At 39.9% G+C, this 24,494-nt stretch overlaps 1 protein-coding gene across 2 annotated transcripts in view; it reads left to right on the top strand.

Moving 5' to 3' along the window:
* Positions 1-24,494, top strand: part of LOC127432102 (semaphorin-5A-like) — a 205,820-nt gene that overhangs the window by 167,212 nt on the left and 14,114 nt on the right. For both annotated transcript variants that reach the window (XR_007895695.1, XM_051682907.1), the window contains exons 18-20: positions 14,632-14,802; positions 17,407-17,562; positions 18,721-18,765. Coding sequence is in view for 1 of the 2 variants with exons in the window: in XM_051682907.1 (XP_051538867.1) it covers positions 14,632-14,802; positions 17,407-17,562; positions 18,721-18,765 (372 nt within the window). In the remaining variant the exon portion in view is untranslated. The remainder of the gene's footprint in view (positions 1-14,631; positions 14,803-17,406; positions 17,563-18,720; positions 18,766-24,494) is intronic.

The raw sequence follows: 24,494 nt of genomic DNA, 5'->3' as shown, positions 1-24,494 counted from the left end.
CTAGGTTGTATGCAGTTGCTAGGGTGTTAAAGTGATAGAGTGAAAGAAAGAATAAAAAGAGTGATGTAAAGATAGAAAAAGAAAGTGATGGAGTGATAGATAGAAAGTATGAGTGGTGGAGTGATAGGAAGTAGATTGAATACTCTAAAGGATTTATTACAGGGAAAATTTTCACACCTTGAATGGGAGTCAATTTAAAATCTGTCCTGTTTGGAAGTCCGATACGGGAATACCATAAATCCGATCAGTTAGAATAGAAAAAGTAATCTGAGTCTGACCAGTCTGAATGTCTGTGCCGAGTTTGGTGCATGTAGCTTAAAAGCTCTAGGAGGAGTTAGAGTCAGAAATTTTAGTCTCGGAATAATAATAATAAGTTTAAATAGAATATCAGTATGTTGGCTTTCTCAAGCCAACATAATAATTAATTAAAAGTGCATGTTTCCTTAGTGTTTCTCAATCAAGGATGCATTGCTTAAGTGTTTTAAGTAGCGCCCTGCTGAAATCTGTTTTATTCTTTACCAAATCATGTTTTCCTTTTTGTTATTATTTTCCAGAACTCCATGTTTTAGAGTTTCATTTAATTTCATCATCAAAATAGTGTCTAATCAATTCTTAAAATATAACTTTTCAACATGTCATTGCATTTTTTGCCAAACTTTTATTCAACAGCAGTCTTGCTTGTGATATATTCCTTAATTATTATTATTATTATAATTACAGTCAATATTACATTTTACTATACAGTTGTTATATATTTCTGTCACAATTTCTTCAATTTCAGGGCTCTAGCTTATATTTTGAAACGTGCTTTTATTATGACGTGTATTTTTTTGCCTGAATCTTCATTTTCCATATAAACAGTTTGCGATACAGAGACTTTTAAGTCACATCTGAAATCTCATTTCTTTACACTGGCCTTTGAGTCTGACAAATGAAATGCAGGACACAGTTTTGGAATGTTTGTATTTTGTGCTTTAGTTTACTGATGTTTGTGTATGTGAGATTAAAGTGTGAATGCTGTAATTTAATTATATAAATATATAGTTTACATGTGTTGTGTGGTTTACAGTAGATTAGTGCTCTGCTCTGTCATCTGACACAACATGTCGTGAATGATGGTGTGGAGTTTCCAGTGTATGAGCAGTCGGATTTATACATTCAAAGTACGCATCTCTTCCACACTAAGATTGCAGCCTTTAGTGGTTTAATAAATCACACTAGGACATGTCACAATTTTAATTTGATTAATTGTCCAGTTCAGTGTAAGGAGTAACAGAGCATGCGCTCAAAATGAGCATTTTAAACAGTCGTGTGTCAGTCATACTGTGTGCTGGTACCGGATTGAGTCGGTGCTCGGTACTACCAGTACTGCAGGAACACTGGTATCGTTACATCTTTTTTTATTTTAGTATCAACTTGGTACTGAAGTGCCGGTACTTTCGACAACACTATGCAGGGAATAGAAAAGAATATCAAACATCAACAAATGGCAGGGCAGAGCTCATAAACCACTTCAGGGGGCAGATTTGAAATTGAAAGCATGAAAGGCCATCTCTCCATTTTAAGGTGTGAAGACCTCAATTTGCCAGCAGAAATGGAGAGAAATCTCTGTGGCATCGTTGTGTGTAATCACATTTCAAGCTAATTATACTGGCAGCAATGGGAAAGCAGAATTCAGTCAAGCCTTGTGACAGTGTTGTACTCCCTCTCTGAAGTTGAAGGAGGAGGAGAAGCCCTCTAATTAGTGCTCATCATTATGTGGGGTGGAAATATGCTGTCTAAATGGAAATCTGCTACTTGAGTATTTTATGACATCCAACAGTGAACAAGACACAATTAGGCAATGCAGAATTTGTTTTGCAATCATAATTAATCAACAGCCTGTTTTTGGAGATGAATGTCGAGCCAAATCGTGCAGAGGTTTATGGCATCTATCACTCTCTCTTTATGATATGTTGAAAAAACTAATTGCTTCTCAGTCAAAAGGAAATCTATCTGTTTAATCAGTAATTTATCTATACCGTAATAAGTACAAAAAATGTGTGGTACCAATGCCAGTCACCAGATTCTTTTACTGGAACTGCCAGTGTGTACACAACAAAAGGTTTGTTCAAAATGTCATACTATTTTCACCATTCACTTTCATTGCACCTTTTTTTTAATACAATGAAATGGTGACTGAAGCTGTCAGTCTCTAACATTCTGCCCAACATTTCCTCTTGTGTTCCATAGAATACATAAAGTCAAATGGGTTTGGAACAACATAAAGAGGAACTGTTTCACTAACAAAGGCCGTTAGATCTTATCAGATCATGGATCCGAGGTCAAATTTTATGAAATCTGTGGATGACGAATTGTACAACAACCTATTAGAGCAGATTGTTGATCATCAGTAACTGTGCTCTGCATTTTACTAGGTCAACTCTGACCTGGTCTCCTTCCAATGAAATGGCTTAGTAGTGCTTGGATTCAATGTTTCCTTTGTACAGACTATGACAGAATAATATAGATGACTTTCATCAAGCATGCCCCAGCAGGAAGGATGGAAAAAAAACACATCAAATTGCTCTACATCCCCATAAGTGTTTCTGATTCGGAGCTTGCTTGTGACCAGTATTCTCACTGTTCCTTTTATTGGTACCATGACTTTCCCTTCTTGCAGAGCTAAATCTTTACATTTTCAAATTCAAACTTTTAAAAATGCAAGAAAGAGGTCTCACAGCTGCTGTTGTTGTGGCACTGAAATGGATGAATCTTTTCTTGTTGCAGGCTACAAGGGCGAAATGAAATGATCAGTCATATAGCGGCAGAAACGGACTGAATCATTTTGTTGCTATAGAAAAATTACAGCTACTGGGGAAAATGCAACACTTGGTTTACCCATGTCTTCTGTAGAAACATTCTTGAAATAACATAGTATGTCTCATTTCTTCAGAAATGTGAGATAAAGTCTGCTCCAGACTGACTAATCTAAATGGCATAATGACTCTTGAATCAACATTCTCCTTACATTCTATGCATTTTGAATATGCATTAAACATCTGGATGATCTACTACAAAAGCCAAAATGTGCAGTATACAACCAGAGCATACTGTGTGGAATACTTTAACCCACAATACGATGCAATCAATTTGATGTTCCATTCTCAGTGTGACCAATAAACTGAAAATATATCAATCGTTATTTTTACATTGTAACATAAAACATAATCGGTACTTTCAGTATGCGCACTGTTACACAATTTATGTTGCAATCTCCACAACAGATACTTGCAAAGTGCTCAACTTGACTTTCTATTCCCAATGTGGCAAATAAACTGCAAAACCAACCAGAATATCTGAAGTCGAGATTTATAGTATTTACATTATTTAAAATTGGATTAAAATAGCAAAATAACCATATTTTTGTTTTTTGTTGTCATAGATGATAACATGCTTAATTTAACATAAAAATAAGTGAGGTTATGTAAAAAAAAAATATATATATATATATATATATATATATATATATATATATATATATATATATATACTATCGTTTATTGTTGCATACTTCAAAGTCCCTTTAAGGCAGGTCAGGTTACTCAGTGGCCATGTTTGTAATCCAGTATATATACTGGTTCCCTATCTGTCACTCACTCGACGTTGTGTTGATGTAGTGACACTAGGGGTCACTCTTGGGAGCCCCAAACTCCTCTGCTTTTTAGAAAAAAGGCTAATGAGAATTGGCGAGTGGAATTTGCATGCCACTCCCCCGGACATACGGGTACAAAAGGAGCTGGTATGCAACCACTCATTCAGATTTTCTCTTCGGAGCTGAGCGGTTGTATTCAGTGCACTGAATTCAATTCCCTCCAAATACTCACCTCAAAACTGCTGGATTTACAGCGCATTTCAGCGGCTTCTCCCCCTCTGCACCCATGGAGTGCAGAGAATGCCCCTGGGCGCTTAGGCAGAGCGAAAATAAGAGAGTATATTCTAAAAGAGTATATTTTCATTCACAAAAAGAGCGGCACACACACGGAACGTCTTTTTAAAGATGCCTTTCCGTTTGTGTGTTATTCCTGGTTGTGGTCGTTATCTCTCCGCTTCTGACGGCCACGATCGATGTCTTACGTGTCTGGGCGCTGCCCACGCAGAGACATCATTCTTGGATGAGTCATGTCCTCATTGCGAGAACATGACCATGGCAACATTGCAGTCACGGCTTGCTTTCGTAAACCTACGGGTTTGAGGCCACGTCGGTTAGCACTGTGGGCTATTTGGGGACATCAATGGGACCACCTCTGCCGGGTATCCCCCCACGGACCTCCCATTCCCCAGCACGCTCGCTTGTCCCAATCGGGCTCTCGCACGAGACCATCGGCTCGTCTTAGCGCGAGTTCGACTTCTCGTTCGGAGCTCGGGAAGACGATGAGTTATCGAGCACAGCATAGGAGATCGGGCTCATCCAGTCTGACACAGAGGCTTCGGCTGGGCTTCCTCCTTTGGGAACGGTTGCCCAGTCTCATGCCGACGCAGAAATGATGGGCGAGTGAATGGCGAGAACGCCGCTACCTTGCATGCGGAAATCGCTACCCTTCTGCGCAAGGGCGCGATAGAGCCTGTCCCTCCAGCCAAGATGAAGAAAGGGTTCTACAACCCTAAAGGCGGTGGGTTGCGACCAATCCTGGACCTGCGAGTACTGAACCAGGCTTTGCACAGACTCCCGTCCAAGATGCTAATGCAAAAACGCACTCTAACGAGCGTCCGGCATCAAGATTGGTTCACGGCGTTAGACCTGAAGGATGCGTACTTCCACGTCTTGGTCTTACCTCGACACAGACCCTTCCTGCAGTTTGCCTTCGAAGCCCAGGTCCTCCCCTTCGGCCTGTCCTTGTCCCCTTGCGTCTTCACGAAGGTCACAGAGGCAGCCCTTGCCCCGCTAAGGGAAGTGGGCATCTGCATCCTCAACTATCTCGATGACTGGCTAATCCTAGCTCACTCTCGAGAGTTGCTGTGCGCACACAGGGACCTCGTGCTCCGGCACCTCAGCCAACTGGGGCTTCAGGTCAACTGGGAAAAGAGCAAGCTCTCCCCGGTTCAGAGCATCTCTTTTCTCGGTTTGGAGTTGGACTCAGTCTCTATGACAGCGCACCTCACGAACGCCTGAAGGCATTCAGACGGAGGACAGCAGTTCCACTGAAACTTTTTCAGAGGCTCCTGGGGCATATGGCATCCTCAGCGGTGGCCACACCGCTCGGGTTGATACATATGAGACTGCTTCAGCACTGGCTTCAGACTTGAGTCCCTAGATGGGCATGGCGCCACGGGACACATCGCGTGACCATCACACCGATCTGTCACCGCCTCTTCAGCCCTTAGACCGACCTTGCATTTCTATGGGCAGGGATTCCCCTAGAGCAGGTCTCCAGGCATGCCGTGGTTACAACAGACGCCTCCAAGACAGGCTGGAGCACCGGATGCAACGGGCACACAGCCGCCGGCTCCTGGACTGGCCCGCGGCTGTGTTGGCACATCAACTGCCTAGAGTTGTTGGCAGTACTGCTCACCCTGCAGAGGTTCCAGCCGTTGATCCAGGGCATGCACGTGTTGGTCTGGATGGACAACACAGTGACGGTAGCATACATCAACCATCAAGGCAGTCTACGCTCCCGTTGCATGTCATAACTCGCCCGCCATCTCCTCCTCTGGAGTCAGCAGCGCCTCAAGTCGCTACGAGCCACTCACATCCCGGGTGACCTCAACACCGCAGCGGACACGCTGTCATGTCAGATTACCCTCAGGGAGAGTGGAGATTCCACCCTCAGGTGGTCCAGCTGATTTGGAGTCGATTCAGTCGAGCACAGGTAGACCCGTTTGCTTCCCGGGAATCCTCCCACTGTCTGCTTTGGTACGCCCTGACTGAGGCACCCCTCGGTATAGATGCGCTGGTACACAGCTGGCCCCCTGGACTATGCAAATATGCGTTTCCCCCAGTGAGCCTACTTGCACAGACCCTGTGCAAGGTCAGGGAGGACTAGGAGCAGGTCGTCCTAGTAGCAACCTACTGGCCCACCCAGACGTGGTTCTCGGATCTCATGCTCCTCACGACATCTGCAGAGCAGCAGGTTGGGCAACATCCAACACCTTTGCGAGGTTTTACAATCTCCGGGTTGAGCCGGTCTCGTCCCGTGTATTGGCAGGCACGAGCAGGTAAGTTCCAGGACAGCTGGCCAGGTGTACTGCTTGCGCATAACGCTTTTCCCCTCCCTTGAGGTGAAGATGTGCACTCTTGACTCTCAGTCGTGTTCACAGACTGTGATCCCTGGATGACTTTCCTCCTTAGCCCTCTGGCAGTTGAGTTGTGTTCCTCTTGCCACAATGCTGAACTGCCCGCTGAAATGGCCGGGACCTGGTCTCAGCTCCTCAGCACAAAACCTGAATGAGTGGTTGCATACCAGCTCCTTTTATACCCATATGTCCGGGGGAGTGGCATGCAAATTCCACTCGCCAATTCTCATTGGCCTTTTTTCAAAAAAGCAGAGGTGTTTGGGGCTCCCAAGAGTGACCCCTAGTGTCACTACATCGACACAACGTCTCATTCCCTCCATCAGGGAACAGAGGTTACGAAAGTAACCAGGACATTTTCCACATGTTTTTCACACTACTTGAATGGGAAAGACCGAAATCTCCAAAACGTTTGGTCAAGTCAAAACATGTTTATTTGTATAGCACTTTTCAAAACACACATCATTTCAAAGCAGCTTTACAGAAAATTATGCTTTAACAGAAAATGAAGCTGTAATATCTGTGTCAGATAATATCTATGTCTTAGAGTCATCATTGTTCGGTTTGGGGGAAAAAACATGATTGTAAATAGTGCCTTAAAATAAATAATTAAATAAATAAATATGTAAATAATATTTGCATTTAGATCCCCAGTTAGCAAGCTAAAGGCGACTGTGACAAGAAACACAAAACTCCATAAGATGTTTGTTAATGGAGAAAAATAACCTTGGGGGAAACCAGGCTCACTGTGGGGGCCAGTTCCCCTCTGGCTAAACCGCATGAATATAATGCCAATATTAGTTATTTTTGTGTAGTACAAGTCGTGGTTTAAAGTTATTAAACTAAGTAAGTGTTAGGGGACAATGTTTAAGATCCTGAATTAACTGCAGAGACAGGGAAACAAATAGAATTATATTAGCGTAGATGTGATTAACAGAGTTATAGGATATGAGAAGTGTTTCCAGTTCCGGCAGACCTGACTAAGGCAGCATAACTATGAGTTTATGGATACATTAGGTGTATGCTTGGCAGAAGAGATGAGTCTTTAGTCCAACCAATATGGGATTTTTGAGACCGATACCAATTTTAGAGAGGTAAAATTCACCAATTACCAATATGGTGGCCGATATAGTTAATTTTTTAGCTGCAATGAAAACAGACCTTTTCTATGTGGATTGTGCACCGATTTTGCATCGATATGACTATGCAAAGGTACTCAGAAGGCTGCTTTCTTAAATATTTTTATTAAAGAATATGTGACATTATTATTATATATTGGCAACAAATTCTAGAAATGGACATTGAGAAAATAAAGAATAAATAAAAATACAATAAATGGCTTAATAAACATCAGTACTGTATGTTTAGTATAAGTCAATTGCTGACCATTAATATAAAGAATAAATAAAAATAAAATAAATAGCTAAATAAACATCAGTACTGTTTAGTATCAGTCAAATGCTGACCATAAAATAAAATAAATAGCTAAATAAACATCAGTACTGTTTAGTATCAGTCAAATGCTGACCATTTAAATAAAGAATAAATAAAAATAAAATAAATAGCTAAATAAACATCAGTACTGTTTAGTATCAGTCAAATGCTGACCATTAAAATAAAGAATAAATAAAAATAAAATAAATAGCTAAATAAACATCAGTACTGTTTAGTATCAGTCAAATGCTGACCATTAAAATAAAGAATAAATAAAAATAAAACAAACAGCTAAATAAACATCAGTACTGTTTAGTATCAGTCAAATGCTGACCATTAAAATAAAGAATAAATAAAAATAAAAAAATAGCTAAATAAACATCAGTATTACTGTATAGTATCAGTCAAATGCTGACCATTAAAATAAAGAATAAATAAAAATAAAATAAATAGCTAAATAAACATCAGTATTACTGTTTATTATCAGTCAAATTCTGACAATATTAATACTGCAGAGTCAAGATAAACGGCAGCAGCGGTGTTACACTGTATTTTGCTATACAAGTTCAGGGGAAACTTTCAACGGTGGAAAACCAGACTTTTAAATATTACATTTTATAAATGACATGACTGGAATTGTTCGGTTGAAGGGGGTACCAAACTGTGAATCCTGAACAAAACAGTTTGGTGAATACATGTGTACTCATTAGCTTCCACTCAGCTGACAACAATGAAAGTAGCTACGTGATTAGCTAGTTAGCTATAAGCTTGTTGTCACGGAGAGTAAAAGACGGACATTGTTTATTTTACTTTCCAGCATTGTGTCTCACCAACTAGGTAATAACATAGCGTGAAATCAACACTCAGACACAATCTATCACCGCACCGTTGTCTGCTGAGCTGCAAAAAGATGCTCTGATGTTTACCTTTCAATCTGCTACATTACTGACTGCACTGACAAACTATTGCTGGCTAACAGCAAACACATTTGATAAACATGAGTGACATGGTTGTCAGGGACAGGGTTAACGTTAAATTAGTAATATTGAAAAGGGAAAATGATGATGTCATTGTTTATTAACTTTCCAGTATGTATTTCACAAACTTACCATGAAGAAACACAGCTTAACTCCTCCCTGTCTGCAGAGCCACCGTCAGTTCAGAGTCAGCTCTGTAAACAGTGGAGTCGGAGTGCACTCTGCCGGACAAACTAAACTATGACACCAATCCTAAAGCATTGTTTTCTGCATTATTTGTTCTGAAAATAAGTTTTCATATCGCCGCATATCGGTAAACATATACACCGATACCGATATATCGGTGAAAGACTAATATCAGCCAATAATATTGGCTGACCGATATATCGGTCGGGCACTAGTCTTTAGTCTAGATTTAAACTGAGTCCCAAACAATGCTAGGAAGACTATTCCATAGTTTAGAAGCCAAATAGGAAAACGATCTACCTCCTTTTGTGGATTTTGATATTCTAGGTATTATTAACAGGTCAGAATTTTGCGATCGTAGTGAACGTGATGGATTATAGCGTGATTGAAGGTCACTTAAGTACTGTGGAGACAGACCATTCAAAGCTTTGTAAGTAGTTAATTATTTAATTTTATTATTATTATTAACAGAATTTAAAAATTAGTATGAAATTCAACAGGTAGTCAATGTAGCAATGACAAAATTGGGCTGATATGATCATATTTCTTGGTTCTAGTCAGTTGCTGCATTTTGAAACATTTGAAGTTTATTTACTGTTTGGTCAACATAGCGATTAAATAACATATGTCAAAACAGTAATAAAATTTGACAACAATGGTATTATAAATTGTACTTCTTTATCTCAGATCACACAATCAAAAAAACACTATTTTCAGCCTACCTGATTGGGAAAAGACAGAAATCTCCAAATTGGTTGGTCAAGATTGCAATTAAATAACATATTTCAAATCAGTAATACAATTTTACAACAATGACATCCTAAATTGTTCTTCTTTAGCTCAGATAACGGAGAAAAAAAAAAGAAAAAAAAAAAAGGTTGGTCCAGCTAATGTGCATGCACATCTTTTAACTGCCTCTTACAGCCGCCATATTTAGTGGTACGATTTCTCCCATTCACAAGGACTGTATACCAGTGACCTGTCTCATTGTATACTGTCTCTGATACTGCATACTGTTTCACATACTATTTTCTTTTAAATGGAATGCATTCAGTATATATTGTGTGGTATACAGTAAGCTGAACAATAGTTCTCCATGCCTAACATAGCCTAAGTCTACCCCTCATGTCAGTGACATAAGCACAGACCCCTGTTTCACTAACCTGTCAGGCTGCTAATGCTAATAATGAGACTCCATGTGCCTGTTTTCCTTTAATTAGTTAAGACAGTCAAAGTGTTTTGTGAGAGACGTCGCTGTTTCCCCAGTTTTCGCGGGTGATGACCCTGAGCTTGGCATCACTGAAGAGGGTAGGGAGTGAACTGATGGTTCATTTAGCCTCATTAATTAGAGCAGGGGTCAGGGTTAGAGCCTGAGGGAGAGGCAGGCCTCTGAAGCAGATTGTTTGAAACAGCCTCTCTCTCTCCGTCGACCCCTTATTCCCAGCCTTCTCAGCATCAGGCTTTAGCTTGTTTTGACAAACAGCACACACATGCTTTCATTTTACTTATCTTATCAGAGGTAACTAGTGTGATATCATTGATTCACATTGTTAGGTTACATTTAAAGGATTTAGATACATAAATGTGACATTTATATATCAATGTAGATTAAATGGAACAAATTGTACACTTTTTTTACTTATAATGTTAGTCAACGTTTCTTGGACCATGAACAGTCATAATTTAGTTTTACATGGCCTTTCTCATTTGAACCATTTGAATTAAAAAAGCTGTTTTTGGGGGAGTCACGTGACGTCATGCGAGTATGAATGGCGAGCTCTGCGCACTTTGCCAGTTTTTATACTTTTTATGTCATAAACCGGTGACATAACTGTTTGAGTATGTCAAAGAATTCAAAATCCTCGTGCTCTGGAGGCATTAAAAGACACTTACGTGCTCAAGCTGACGCCCCCGAGCAGGCCGCAAGCCCGGGAGCTGATCTGGCCAGAGAAGTGAGGGAAATTCGGCGAGAATTGTTGAACTTGTCGTCAATGATGACAAAGGTCATTGCTGACTTGGAGGATCTTGCTGTACGTCGACCGATCACTGCCATGGAGACGAAATTCACTGAGGTGGTAACAAGAGTGGGGGATGTCGAGAAACGGATCGATTATCTGGAGTCGTCAGAGAGGGAATTAGCTGCTAATCCGCTAGCAACCAATGTGGATTTGGAGCGTGTCTGGGAAAAGTTGGAGAACTTGGAGAACCATAACCAGTGGAATAACATCCGAATTGTTGGAATTCTTGAGGACGAAGAAGGTCGGGATATGGTGAAATTCCTGGTGAAATTCCTTTCTGAGTCGGCTCGACATAACAGGCCATAAACTGGAAATCGAGCGAGCTCACAGGGTTCCAGCTCAGCAATCTGCTGAGGGAGACAAACCTCAATAAATTCTGGTCAAATTTCTGAGATCATCCAATAAAGATCTCGTGTTACGTGAGGCGAGGAGTAAAGGAAGGCTTTCTTGGAAGAAACACAGGGATTATCTTTTTAAGATTTTGGAAATATACAGGTTTGGGAATACTTTTATTGGATGGATTAAGTTACTTTATAGACACCTGGTAGCGGCGGTACAAACAAATGGATTAATTTCAGATGATTTTACTCTGGATAGGGGCACCCAGCAGGGTTCCCCTCTTTCCCCATTATTGTTCTGTCTTGCCCTGGAACCATTATCAGCTGCGATAAGAAAGGAGGAAGATTTTCCAGGGTAGGTGATGGGAGGTATGGCGCATAAGCTTTTGCTTTACGCAGATGATATTTTATTGTTCGTCTCCGAACCCATTAGATCTATGCCTTGCCTCCACAGAATTATTAATTCCTTTTCTAAGTTCTCGGGATACAGAGTCAGTTGGTCTAAATCTGAGACTTTGGCTCTGACATCATACTGCCCAGCAACGGCTTTTCAGCCGGGCATCTGCCAGTGGCCCAAACAGGGCATTAAGTATTTGGGCATTTTATTCCCAGCAAATTTGTGTGATTTAGTTAGAGTTAATTTTGACCCCTTAATAAAAGGGTTTTCAAGCAATGTGGGCAGGTGGGCTTCATTACATCTATGATTGGGAAGGTTAATGTTATTAAAATAAATTGTATTCCAAAATTGAACTACCAGCTACAGTCTCTCCCTGTAGATGTTCCTCTCTCTTATTTCAAAAAGTTACATAGGCTGATTGACAAGGTGGGCTAGGCCTACCCAAGATTTTGTTTTACTATTATGCATTCGGTCTCAGACATTTGGCTCATTTGTCACTTCCACCTGAGAGAGCCCCTCCCTGGTTTTGTATTGAACAGGAGGTTCTTGCCCCTATTTCGCCATTGCAAAGACTTTCTATCAAACTAATCGGAGAAGTTATGTTACACCCAGTTATCTCACATTTTCACTTGGTATGGACAAAAGTGTCCAGAGTGTTGCATTCGGACATTTATTTAAATGTTGCCTCGAGCATATGGCTAAACCCAGAATTATGTATTAATAAGTCCCCTTTCTGCTGGTCAGAGTGGATTGTGAGGGAGGTTAATACGCTCGGTGACCTATATGAGAGTGGAGTGTTGAGATCCTTTGAAAATTTGGTTCAACATTTTGGGATTCCCAGATCTCAGTTCTTTAGGTATTTACAGCTGCGCCACCTGCTCTGTACTATTTTTGGGAGTCGCATACACCCCCCTAAAACAGCAGATACTCTGGGAGTGGTGATTACTGCTTTTGGAAAAGGTCATGAGGCATTAGTGTATTAATCCCTGCTAATTCAGGGTCAAGAGATTTTGGGAGAAAGATGTAAACTTGGTATTGGAGGGAGTGTGGTCTAGGATTCTAAAAAACGTAAAGTCTGTATCTAGAGATGCAAGGGTGCGCCTTATGCAATTCAAGATTTTACATAGATTCTATTGGACCCCCTCTAGATTGTACAGGTTTGGTCTTAAAGACACACCCACCTGCGATGCCAGTCAGAAGATGGAGACACAACCTATGTTTTTTGGTGGTGTTAAGATCCAAGAATTTTGCTTGACGGTTCAGAGTTTTATGTGTGACGTATTGGGCACTCAAATTTCATTTTGCCCCAGACTTTGTATTTTAGGTGATGGGGCGGTCATCAATATAGGGGATAAACACATAAAAATTGGGTCCTGACCAGTGTTATGATAGGCAGACAGATTGTTTTAAGGGGATGGAAGTCAGCTGGAGCGCCCTCAATTCGGGAGTGGTGTGCGGTGATGGGGAGGGTGGCAGCTTTAGAGGAGGTGTCATGTAGAAGGCTGGGGATCTGGGACACTTTGATGGGAAATGGGGCAGTTATGTGGCGTTTTGGGGGGACTCTCAGTGAGGGGCTGTGGAGAGAGAAGCATAGGTTTAAATGTGTTTGATTATTATATTTTCTTTTAGTTTTGTTTTGGGTTTATTTATTTATTCTTTTTTTGTGTGTGTGTGTATATACTTATGTGACCACAGGGATGTATGTTGGGGTCAGGATGGGGTTGGTGATTGGGGATGGGTAATAATGGGAGTTAAATGTTGATTCAGTGTATATATGTTTTGTTTTTCTTTGTGATCTGTATGAATCAATAAAAAATGTTAACAAAAAAAAAATAAAATAAAAAAAATAAGCTGTTTTTGGTACTATACCTTTAAGATTTCTATATGAAAATGACTTTAATTTTACCTAAACATATATCCTCAATGACTTGGAAAGAAGTGAATTTGGAGAGTATAACTAACTTCTTTCATGTATTATTTACGCTACTTTTTTTAAATTTATTTTTTATTTTTTTGCATTTGGCAGAAACTTTTAGCGATATAGAAAACTATACATTTTATCTGTTTGTGTGTTCTTTAGGAATCAAACTGTGACCTTGACATTGTTTGCGACATTGCTCAATCAGTTGACCTAGAATAACCAAATTTCAAAATATTCTTAAAACATAATTGTTATTTTTAGCATAGACTTTGTTACATTGCTGCATTTGTCATTAAATTATTCTGAAAATGTTTAAACTACACTGAAAAAACTGTCAAAAGAGTGCTTAATGTGGTAAAATCTGAATTAACTGGTTTGTGTAGCGAAGATGCCGGGGCAGTAATGTTAAGATCCATATGCAGTTTAATATAAGTATAAACAGTACAACAAAGTAGCAAATCAAAGGGTAAACAAAAAGCAGGCAAGGGTTCAGTACACAGGAAGACAATCCAAGAAAGGCAAACCAAGTAAATCTGAGAGACATTGGGGTAATCCAGTAAACAAGCAATAGGTCCAAAAACACAAGCAGACTAGGAAATACGATGAACAGGCAGGAGTCAAAAACACAGAGAAAACAGTAATGGTAAATAACACTCAGAACAGCAGACTAGGCAGAACAAGACTTGGCACTGAATATGTGTAAACAGGGAACTTAAATAGACAGAGATAATGTGAAACAGGTGGGTGAGTAATCAGTCTTAGTGGAGGGTTATGGGAAATTTAGTTTGTGAAGGAAAGGTTAGTACTCTGGAGATGGCGACCTCTGGCGGCGTTCAGGAGAGATAGCAGGCGCTGCCAGTGTAACAGTTTGATATAAGTAAAATAAAAATACCAAAACTGTCTAAATCATCCTTATTATATTAGGTTACACCAACAAAATTATTTTAAGGGTTAGATAAAAGTAGAATTAAGGTAACAATTGCAGGTTACCACTTTTTGCAGTGTAATTACAGTAATAGTAAAGCTTTGTCCTACAACAGCTCAAACACTTGATGTGATGACTTGCTTGCCCTCTTTTTTCATTTTTCAGTGGATGGGAGCTGGTCGTGCTGGTCACCTTGGTCCAAATGCTCAGTGACATGTGGAGGAGGCCACTACATGCGCACACGCAGCTGTAACAACCCTCCACCTGCCTACGGAGGTGATATCTGTCTGGGCTTGCATACTGAAGAGGCCCTATGTAACATCCAACCCTGCCCTGGTACACATTCCCACACTCACACACATTATCACGTACATTAACTCATTAACTCAAACATTAAGTTTTGAAATGCTTGACTGAAATGTTTCTCATGATCTTAATAATATTTTGATCTGAAGGTGTATGCTTAAATGTTTGAAATTAGTTTGTAGACAAAAATATAATTGTGCCAACATATTAATTTATTTTATTATAAAACTAAAAATTTAATTAAAAAAAAAAAGTTTTTGAAATTGATGACTTGGACCAAATAATAAAGAAAAGCAGCCAATAAGTGCCCAACATAGATGGGAACTCCTTCAATACTGTTTAAAAAGCATCCCAGGGTGATACCTCAAGAAGCTGGTTGAGAAAATGTCAAGAGTACATGTCTGCAAATTCTAAGCAAAGGGTGACTACTTTGTAGATGCTAAAATATAACACAGTTTTGATTTATTTTGGATTTTGTTTAGTCACAACATAATTCCCATAGTTCCATTTATGTTATTTCATAGTTTTGATGACTTTACTATTATTTTAAATGTGAAAAAAAAAATTATAATAAAGAATGAGTAAGTGTTTCAAAACTTTTGACCGGTAGTGTATGTGTGTGCACACACACACACACCAAAAGGACTCTAAAAGGAAATAACATAATTTTTTGCAAACAGGACACCTTTGTCTTGTACCTTGCTTTCCTACCTTCCCATTTAATATATAAAGCGACCTGTTGGGGGATGAAAGGGGAGGAAATCAAAATGTCACACTTCATAGAAAATCAAATGGTAAAGCTGAGCTTGCGATATGAAGATAATATGCAAAAAATGAGGGAGCAGGGAGCATGAGAGTGAAGAAAGAGATAAGACGATTGATGGCAGAGTCAAACCTTGCACATTGATCCACGAAAAGGTGAATGGGAGAGGAGAGCTTGTATTCAAATGTCAGTCCATCCATTAGCCAGAAGTCTAGTGAGGTTATGGAATGACCTTTTATTAGCTGCGTTCTGGTCTATCTGTCACACTATTCATTACACGCACACGTGTAACTGTACTGTGCAGCCAGGAAACAAGGGACAGGGGCAAAGTGAGGGGAATGCTAATCAGAAGAACCCTATGTGGAAGTTGTCATGGGTTGAACATTTTTAAATTGCATTGTAGAGTTATTTACTTTGAATTAGCTGAGTTGCTGAATTATCTTGCTGCAACATTACCAACTAACGAAATTTTAAGCTTTGTGTTGGAAGGGTTTTGAGATATTAACTGTCGCTTGTAATGTGACTGAAGGACTGTTCCATGTTCAATACAAGTTAAGCTCTATTGACAGCAGCTGTGACTTCCTGTTGATAATCACAGACAATAATTTTGCATTTACAATAATGCACTTACAGTGGAAGCCTATGAGGCAAGACATTGCACAGGGATAATACACACTGTTTTGAAAGTATAGCATGTTAAAATAGACTAGTATAATAAAATTGCTTTAAGGGGACAATGAGGCTTAATGTCTAAAGGTTGGTTTTGAGGTAATTTGATCTAATATTTAGTAATAACTTTTAAAATGTTGCAAATTTATGTAGCTGATGAGTATCCTTAAAATATCACATTTATTTTGATAAAACAAGTACTTATTTGTCATTTTCAGGTTTGTTTAAGGTGATTAAATCAAACATTTTTCAATAATTGTCCAATAAGTGAAATGATAGTATTAGGGTAAAATAGGATTTCTGTTTGTTTTTACAAAATGAGAAGGGTACTTATAGCACCTCTCAGTGCCTTAATCTTCCTATACTGTTCAGTAATTTTTGACCGAAGTAAAAAATGTTTCGATGTTATAAAAATGGTTTCCTTTATGTGAGTGGTACAAGACTTAATGACTTTTCCTCCATTTGCCTTGTGAACACACACATAAGAAATAGACTTTGATAAGTCTAAGTGGTTGGGGAAAAAAAGCGACACCTTTACTGTTCACGGTCAAAATTGACCAACCAAATGAACGGGAAAGACTAAAAAAACAGAGCAATATTTTTTTATTTGTCAAATACAATCTATAAATCAGCCACAATACAGCACAAACATAGAATGAAGGTGTGAGACTATACCCCAGTTTTTTTACATTTTGTCAAATAAAATCTATACAAATCAGCCACAATCAGCCATAAATGAGGGGGTGAGACCATGACACACCCACAGTGCAGCACACACACACACAAACACACAGAGAAATAAATGGGTAAAACACTGCCAGAGGGCAGAACACATCACACACACAGAGAGAGAGAGAGAGAGAGAGAGAGAGCAAAGCCTGAGTCTGACCCCAATGTAAGAAAGTTGACCTACTCCACTATGAGAAGGTTTACCTTTAGGTTCAGGAGTCTCACCTTCCAGTCAAAAAACTGCATCTTTCTGACACTTCCAAAAAGAAGAAAAAACAAAATTTGACAAATAATAGTTTGATAATGTCTAAATATATATCCAAATGCATAAATTTAAATATGATCAAATTTAGAGTTTCTAAACAAAAGGTGGCTGCACATAAAACACTGCAGCCATCTACTGGCTATTATTGTTATAACATGATTTTCAAGTCATATTATTTTTCTGACGTGGAGATGTTGTCCATGTATAGAGAGCTGGTCTGATTGGTCCGAATGGTCTCCGTGTGACTCGTCAGGGTCTCAGGTTCGCCTGCGGCACTGTGATGTCCTGTTCCCCACTGGCAACCAATGCTCTGGCAACAGCAGTGAAACTCGTGCTTGTCTGCCCATCTCCAACTTCATCCCAGGTGGGCACACACACATACACACACACTCAAACACTTCCCATATCGACCCTGGGACAAACACGGATCTTCCCTTATTGACAAGAAGTAATGCGAGACACACCAAACCATTGATTTCTGCACTGTAGGGATAATTAGCCTCTCATCCCCTGCCTTCTCTAAGTGGCACGATCGAACAAATGCATTACAGTGATATGTTCTGTGTAGCATTTGCATTAGAATTTCTATTCTTCTGTGAGTTGGAGTGAATCAGAACCAGGTGCAACAATTTTACAATATTTCTTTTGTTGTTATGAAATATTTAGTGTCTCTAGAAGGGATAATTCACCCCCCAAAAAAGATTCTTGCATCATTAATCGCTTCATGCTAAACCTGTATGACTTTCTTTCTTCCATGGAACACTAAAGGAGATTTTAAGCAGAATGTTTGTGACTGACAACCTCCATTTACTCCAGTCACCATTCACTTTCATTGCATTTTTATTTCCATACAATGAAAGTGATTAGTGACTGTGTCATTCCCTAACATTCTGCCTAACATCTCCTTTTGTGTTCCATCAAAGAAAGAAGGTTGAAAAGGTTAAGAACAACATAAGTGGTGAGTAATGATGACAGAATGCACATTTTTGGCCAAACTATCACTTTAAGAAGATGTGTGCCAACAGTACAGCTTTATTTTAAAACATGAGGCAGCTAACAGTAAGAAGTGAAGGAATCTTTGAATAATTTGCACTTTTTAAAAATCATGAGTTATTGTTTGACGAGATACTTTATTGACAAGGAAATTGTTTACATCTAAACATATGATCATCAGGGGAGTTATATCCTTGCTTCCACTTTCAGTGTAACAGGGAGGGAATTTTAAGACCATTCTGTAAATCTTATGTAAATTATTGTCTTCCTTGAATAGCCTTCGAGTCTTTCACAGAGTAACATTCTGTTACAGCTCATTAGAAAAATTTTATACCTCATTTAATTCCATTACTGATCATAAAAATGCATTGCAGGTGCCACGTTCCTTATTCAGCTCTTTGAATTACATGATAATAGGTTGAGTTTAAAATGTGCTTGTATAACATTCTGAAACTCCTCAAAGATCTCATTTCTCAGCCTGACGGATTCTCTCCCATCTTTCTCTCTTGATTTTTTTTTTCTTCTTCAGAAACTTCTGTTGCACGATCAAGTCAAGAAGAAAGATGGTGTGGAGGTATGTGTAATGTGCAGACTTATAAACTCCTACTAAGTAAGGGATAATGTGCAGTCATCATCGCAATATAAACCCGACAGGGTTTATTTTGCCTATTACTTGGCTACTTATCAAATATATAAATAACTGGATATGATATATTGATTTGAGTTAAAATTATTTTAAAATGTGAGAAGAAAGACAGGCCCTGATGAGACTTAAAGGGCCCTGTCCCAAATGACGTACTTCATGCAGACTTGCAGTTTTATAGGCTTTGATTGTGCCCATCCCTGAAGTTGATTTGACAGTGTGGTGTCACAGTTATCATTTTAGATTCCTAAATGGTGCTCATGAGGACTTTCGGATTACATGACGCTTCGTACGTGATGGCCGCAGATTTCTAGAGCTCCTGACATGCTCCCTCATTTATTAATATTTAACAGACAAAACATCAAAACTACACATTCTAAATATACTTTTCAACAAGATGAATACAAACAAGAAACCTGTATCCTCACCCACGAAAACTCAGACTGGAAAACGGTTGAAATTCTCAACTCACAATGAAGACCTGGCAGACGCCATTTCGCTGGCATTAACGAAGCAACAAGACACGCTGGAAGAAGTTGTCCAGTGCAGATCGCGATGAAAGACGTGACAATGCATGCAATCTTTGACTGCGGAGTTTCAATCACAAACGGCCATCGTGCACGGACTTATCGATAAAGTGGATAATGCCCAAAGTGAGACGAGAGGCCTGAAACAAGACATACTTGGCTGCAAATCAGATGTGTCAAAGCTCCAAGCAAAGATGGCAGAACTTGAGGATCAAGAAAGACACAATAACATTCAGATTGTGGGTCTTGCACCGAAGCGAGAGGGAGGTGACACGATATGCTTTCTCCAAGAAATGCTTCCAAAGTGGATCCCCTCGCTTTCGAACAGGCCGATAGAAATCGAGTGAGCCCATTGCATCTATGGCCAGCAAAGGTCTCCGGAGACGGGCCGCACTATGATTTTCAAAGTGCTGAGATACACTATATTGCCAAAAGTATTCGCTCACCTGCCTTTAGACGCATATGAACTTAAGTGACATCCCATTCTTAATCCATAGGGTTTAATATGACGTCGGCCCACCCTTTGCAGCTATAACAGCTTCAGCTCTTCTGGGAAGGCTTTCCACAAGGTTTAGGAGTGTGTTTATGGGAATTTTTGACCATTCTTCCAGAAGCGTATTTGTGAGGTCAGACACTGATGTTGGACGAGAAGGCCTGGCTTGCAGTCTTCGCTCTAATTCATCCCAAAGGTGCTCTATCGGGTTGAGGTTAGGACTCTGTGCAGGCCAGTCAAGTTCTTCCACACAAAACTCGCTCATCCATGTCTTTATGGACCTTGCTTTGTGCACTGGTGCGCAGTCACGTTGGAACAGGAAGGGGCCATCCCCAAACTGTTCCCACAAAGTTGGGAGCATGGAATTGTCCAAAATCTCTTGGTAAGCTGAAGCATTCAGAGTTCCTTTCACTGGAACTAAGGGGCCAAGCCCAGCTCCTGAAAAACAACCCCACACCATAATCCCCCCTCCACCAAACTTCACAGTTGGCACAATGCAGTCAGACAAGTACCGTTCTCCTGGCAACCACCAAACCCAGACTCGTCCATCAGATTGCCAGATGGAGAAGCGTGAGTCGTCACTCCAGAGAACGCGTCTCCACTGCTCTAGAGTCCAGTGGCGGCCTGCTTTACACCACTGCATCCGACACTTTGCATTGCACTTGGTGATGTATGGCTTGGATGCAGCTGCTCAGCCATGGAAACCCATTCCATGAAGCTCTCTACGCACTGTTCTTGAGCTAATCTGAAGGCCACATGAACTTTGGAGGTCTGTAGCGATTGACTCTACAGAAAGTTGACGACCTCTGCGCACTATGCGCCCCAGCATCCGCTGACCCCGCTCTGTCATTTTACGTGGCCTACCACTTCGTGGCTGAGTTGCTGTCATTCCCAATCGCTTCCACTTTGTTATAATACCACTGACAGTTGACTGTGGAATAATTAGTAGTGAGGAAATTTCACGACTGGACTTGTTGCACAGGTGGCATCCTATCACAGTACCACGCTGGAATTCACTGAGCTCCTGAGAGCGGCCCATTCTTTCACAAATGTTTGTAGAAGCAGTCTGCATGCCTAGGTGCTTCATTTTATACACCTGTGGCCATGGAAGTGATGGGAACACCTGAATTCAATTATTTGGATGGGTGAGCGAATACTTTTGGCAATATAGTGTATCAAGACCGTCAGGCTATTTTAGATGGGGCCAGAGAGGTGAGCAAGAGGGTACCAATCCTGGATGGCGAGAAACGGTTGAAATTTTTTGCTGACTACTGTGCCTACACATCGCAAAAACGGAGAAACTTCGCGGATATACGTAAGGAGCTGCGTGCAGTAGGAATCTAGTCCTTTTTGGTTTACCCAGCCACTCTGTGTGTTATGCACAATGGTGAGAAACTGTCTTTCTCTTCGCCACAAGAAGCAGAGGAGTTCAGGCTTCAGATCGCGGACACTTCACGGGCAAGACAGCAGCTGAACTTCGCAGATGTCAATCAATATGAGATGGACACAAGACTAATTGATAATTAACCAGCCACCATTACCGGTAGGACTTTGCTTATGCTATTCTAAATTCGTACCTGCACTCAGGTTTGCTTGCTTGTTCCAGTCATTGCTGGTTTTGAAAGTATTTAATGCAGAAATGCATACTTAATGTTGAAAGTGTAATCTATAGTTCTATTGTTCCTGTTAACTTTTGCTTGTTGATGTTCACACACTGGAGGGAGCGGGTGAGTCTCAGATCAGTGGAACGTATGATACTGTCATGGTTCCGATATACAAATTTGGATTAGATAGCGGTCCTGCCACTTATTTCTTCTTTTATGTTAACAACTAAATACCTAATCAAAGAAGCTGTGTCTAAAACAATTCTTCATGTGGTCTTTACTATAGTTAAAAGTTATGATCCTTTTGACAGTGGTTAATATTTCAGTTATATCAGCTAACATCAGAGGTTTAAACAGTCCTATAAAGAGAACAAAGTTCTTGCATAGTTTGCGCAGACATTGTGTAGATGTGGCTTTATTCCAAGAATCACATCTAAAGAAAACAGATATCGCTCGTATACAAAATACGTTTTATAAAGTCGCCGCTGTGTCCAGTGATGGAACAAAAACGAAAGGGTCTCTTATACCCATTAAATGAAACCTTCCTCTTGTTATTGAAAAGCTCAGTAATGATAAATCAGGTAGATTGAGTTATTTTTGTACAAGTGTCCAAGGCAAGAAAATAGCTTTTGTCTCTGTCTATGCCCCAGCATTTTTTGATGCAATGTTTTTTCAGTGGTTAACTAATCAGCTGCTGCTCTTAAATGAGTATGCTCTGATTATTGGAGGAGACATGAATGTGCTTGCTGACCTGGTGCTTCATAAATCCACTAGTATATTTTCTAAATCACAAGAGATAACATCAGCAAATTTTAAGACCTTTCTGCAAACATTTAATCTCATAGATATATGGCGAGTTCAAATCCCATCGGTTAGAGACTATACTTTCTACTCTTCTAGACATCAGACACATTCTAGAATAGATTACATCCTGTGTTCTCGTGAACTTAGGATATGTTTTGAGAGCATCACAACCCTTCCTGCTGTACTATCTGATCACAACCCACTGTTGACCAAGTTTACTTACTGCTCACATGAAAGATCTCCCAGATGGCAATTTAATATATCTCTTTTACAAGATACCAGGTTTTTAACAGATTTTAGAAGCAAGTTTAAAGATTTTTTGATTATAAACCTCAATAGTGTGGATAATCACATGATGGTTTGGATGGCTACAAAAGGCTTTATTCGATATTTCGTTATCTCTTTTTCATCCTATTTAAATAAAATATGAAAGTCACAAATTGAGGAGCTAGAACAAATTTGTCTCTCCCAAGAGATCTGTTGAAAATGCATTGAAGAGCTCCAGGTCCAAGCTAAATGATCTGCTTCGAAGAAAAACTGAATTTATTATGCATAGAGTTCGGCAGAATTATTATTATAACGGTCCAAGACCTAGCAAGTTACTGACATTACAACTTAGATGAAGTGAATCCAGGGCTATTATCGACACCATTCATTCTCCTACATAAGGCCTAGTAACCAATCCTAGAGAAATTAATAACACCTTCGCAGATCATTTTAAAGATCTTTATCAGTCAGAGGACAGCACGGACATGGTTGAGTGTCATACATTTTTACATGACATAGATCTACCACAATTAACACTAAGTGAATCCAAGCAAATGAGCCAACCTATAACACTCGAAGAATTGTATACAGCATTAAAAACGGTAAAGAAGGGGAAAGCACCTGGGCCAGATGGGATCCCAACAGAATTAATCCTACATCTTTGGGACATACTAGGACCAATTATGCATGCCGCGATAAATACAGCAATTCTAAAGGGAAAATTAAAAAAACAAATGAATACGGCTCCTATTTCTTTAATATCAAAAAAAGACAAGGACCATACAAAATGCCAAAATTTTAAACTAATTTTGTTGATAAATTCAGATTTAAAAATGTACACCTGGGTTTTAGCCCTACGTCTTGAAAAACATATCAGTAAATTAATTCATAGTGACCAATCTGGCTTTATTCCACATCGTATAGCTGCAGACAATATACGCCGTTTGCTACATGTAATCAGTGAATGCAAAGATAAAAATTTCCCTTGTGCAGTTTTATCCTTAGATGTGGACAAAGCTTTTGACAGATTAAATTGGGATTATTTATGGAGGGTGCTAGAAAAATTTGGGTTTGATGAGAAATTCATTCAAATGGTTTGAATTATTTATGATAATCCATCAGCAATCATAGCAACAAACGGCTTACACTCCCAACCTTTTGATATTCTGAGAGGAACAAGGCAATGATGCCCCCTTTCACCAATGTTATTTGCACTATCCCTCGAACCTCTATCGCAAAAAATAAGACAAGAACAGATCTGTTCCATTTCAATAAAAGGTAGCCAAAATGCAATATCTCTCTACACCGATGACATTTTATTGTATCTTACAGATTTCAGGTCTCAATTCAAAATATATTAGGGACATTTAAAAGTTTTGGGAAATTCTCTGGCTACAGGATCAATTGGTCCAAATCATCTCTTCTACCATTAAATAAAAAAGCGTCCTGGTTACTTTCGTAACCTCCGTTCCCTGATAGAGGGAATGAGACATTGTGTCAATGTAGTGACACTAGGGGTCACTCTTGGGAGCCCCAAACACCTCTGCTTTTTTGAAAAAAGGCCAATGAGAATTGGCAAGTGGAATCTGCATGCCACTCCCCGGACATACAGGTATAAAAGGAGCTGGTATGCAACCACTCATTCAGGTTTTGTGCTGAGGAGCCGAGACCAGGTCCCAGGCATTTCAGCAGGTAGTTCAGCGTTGTGGCAAGAGGGACACAACATCTTGTTCCCTCCATCAGGGAACGGAGGTTACGAAAGTAACCAGGACATTCCCTATCTGTCACTCACTTGACGTTGTGTCGATGTAGTGACACTAGGGGTTCCTATACAAAACGCCACAACTAGCTGAACAGTGTTGCGTGAACTGGCGGTGTGTGACGGGCAGACTGTTGTGTGCCTCGTAGCCAGCACACCAGACCATCACGTAACCTCCCCCAATGCTCTTATGAGCATCGAACGGT

This window comes from Myxocyprinus asiaticus, chromosome 41, assembly GCF_019703515.2.
Source record: "Myxocyprinus asiaticus isolate MX2 ecotype Aquarium Trade chromosome 41, UBuf_Myxa_2, whole genome shotgun sequence".
NCBI lineage: Eukaryota > Metazoa > Chordata > Actinopteri > Cypriniformes > Catostomidae > Myxocyprinus > Myxocyprinus asiaticus.
The sequence above is the reverse complement of the archived record's forward strand: the minus strand, read 5'-3'. Positions and strand labels throughout refer to the sequence as shown.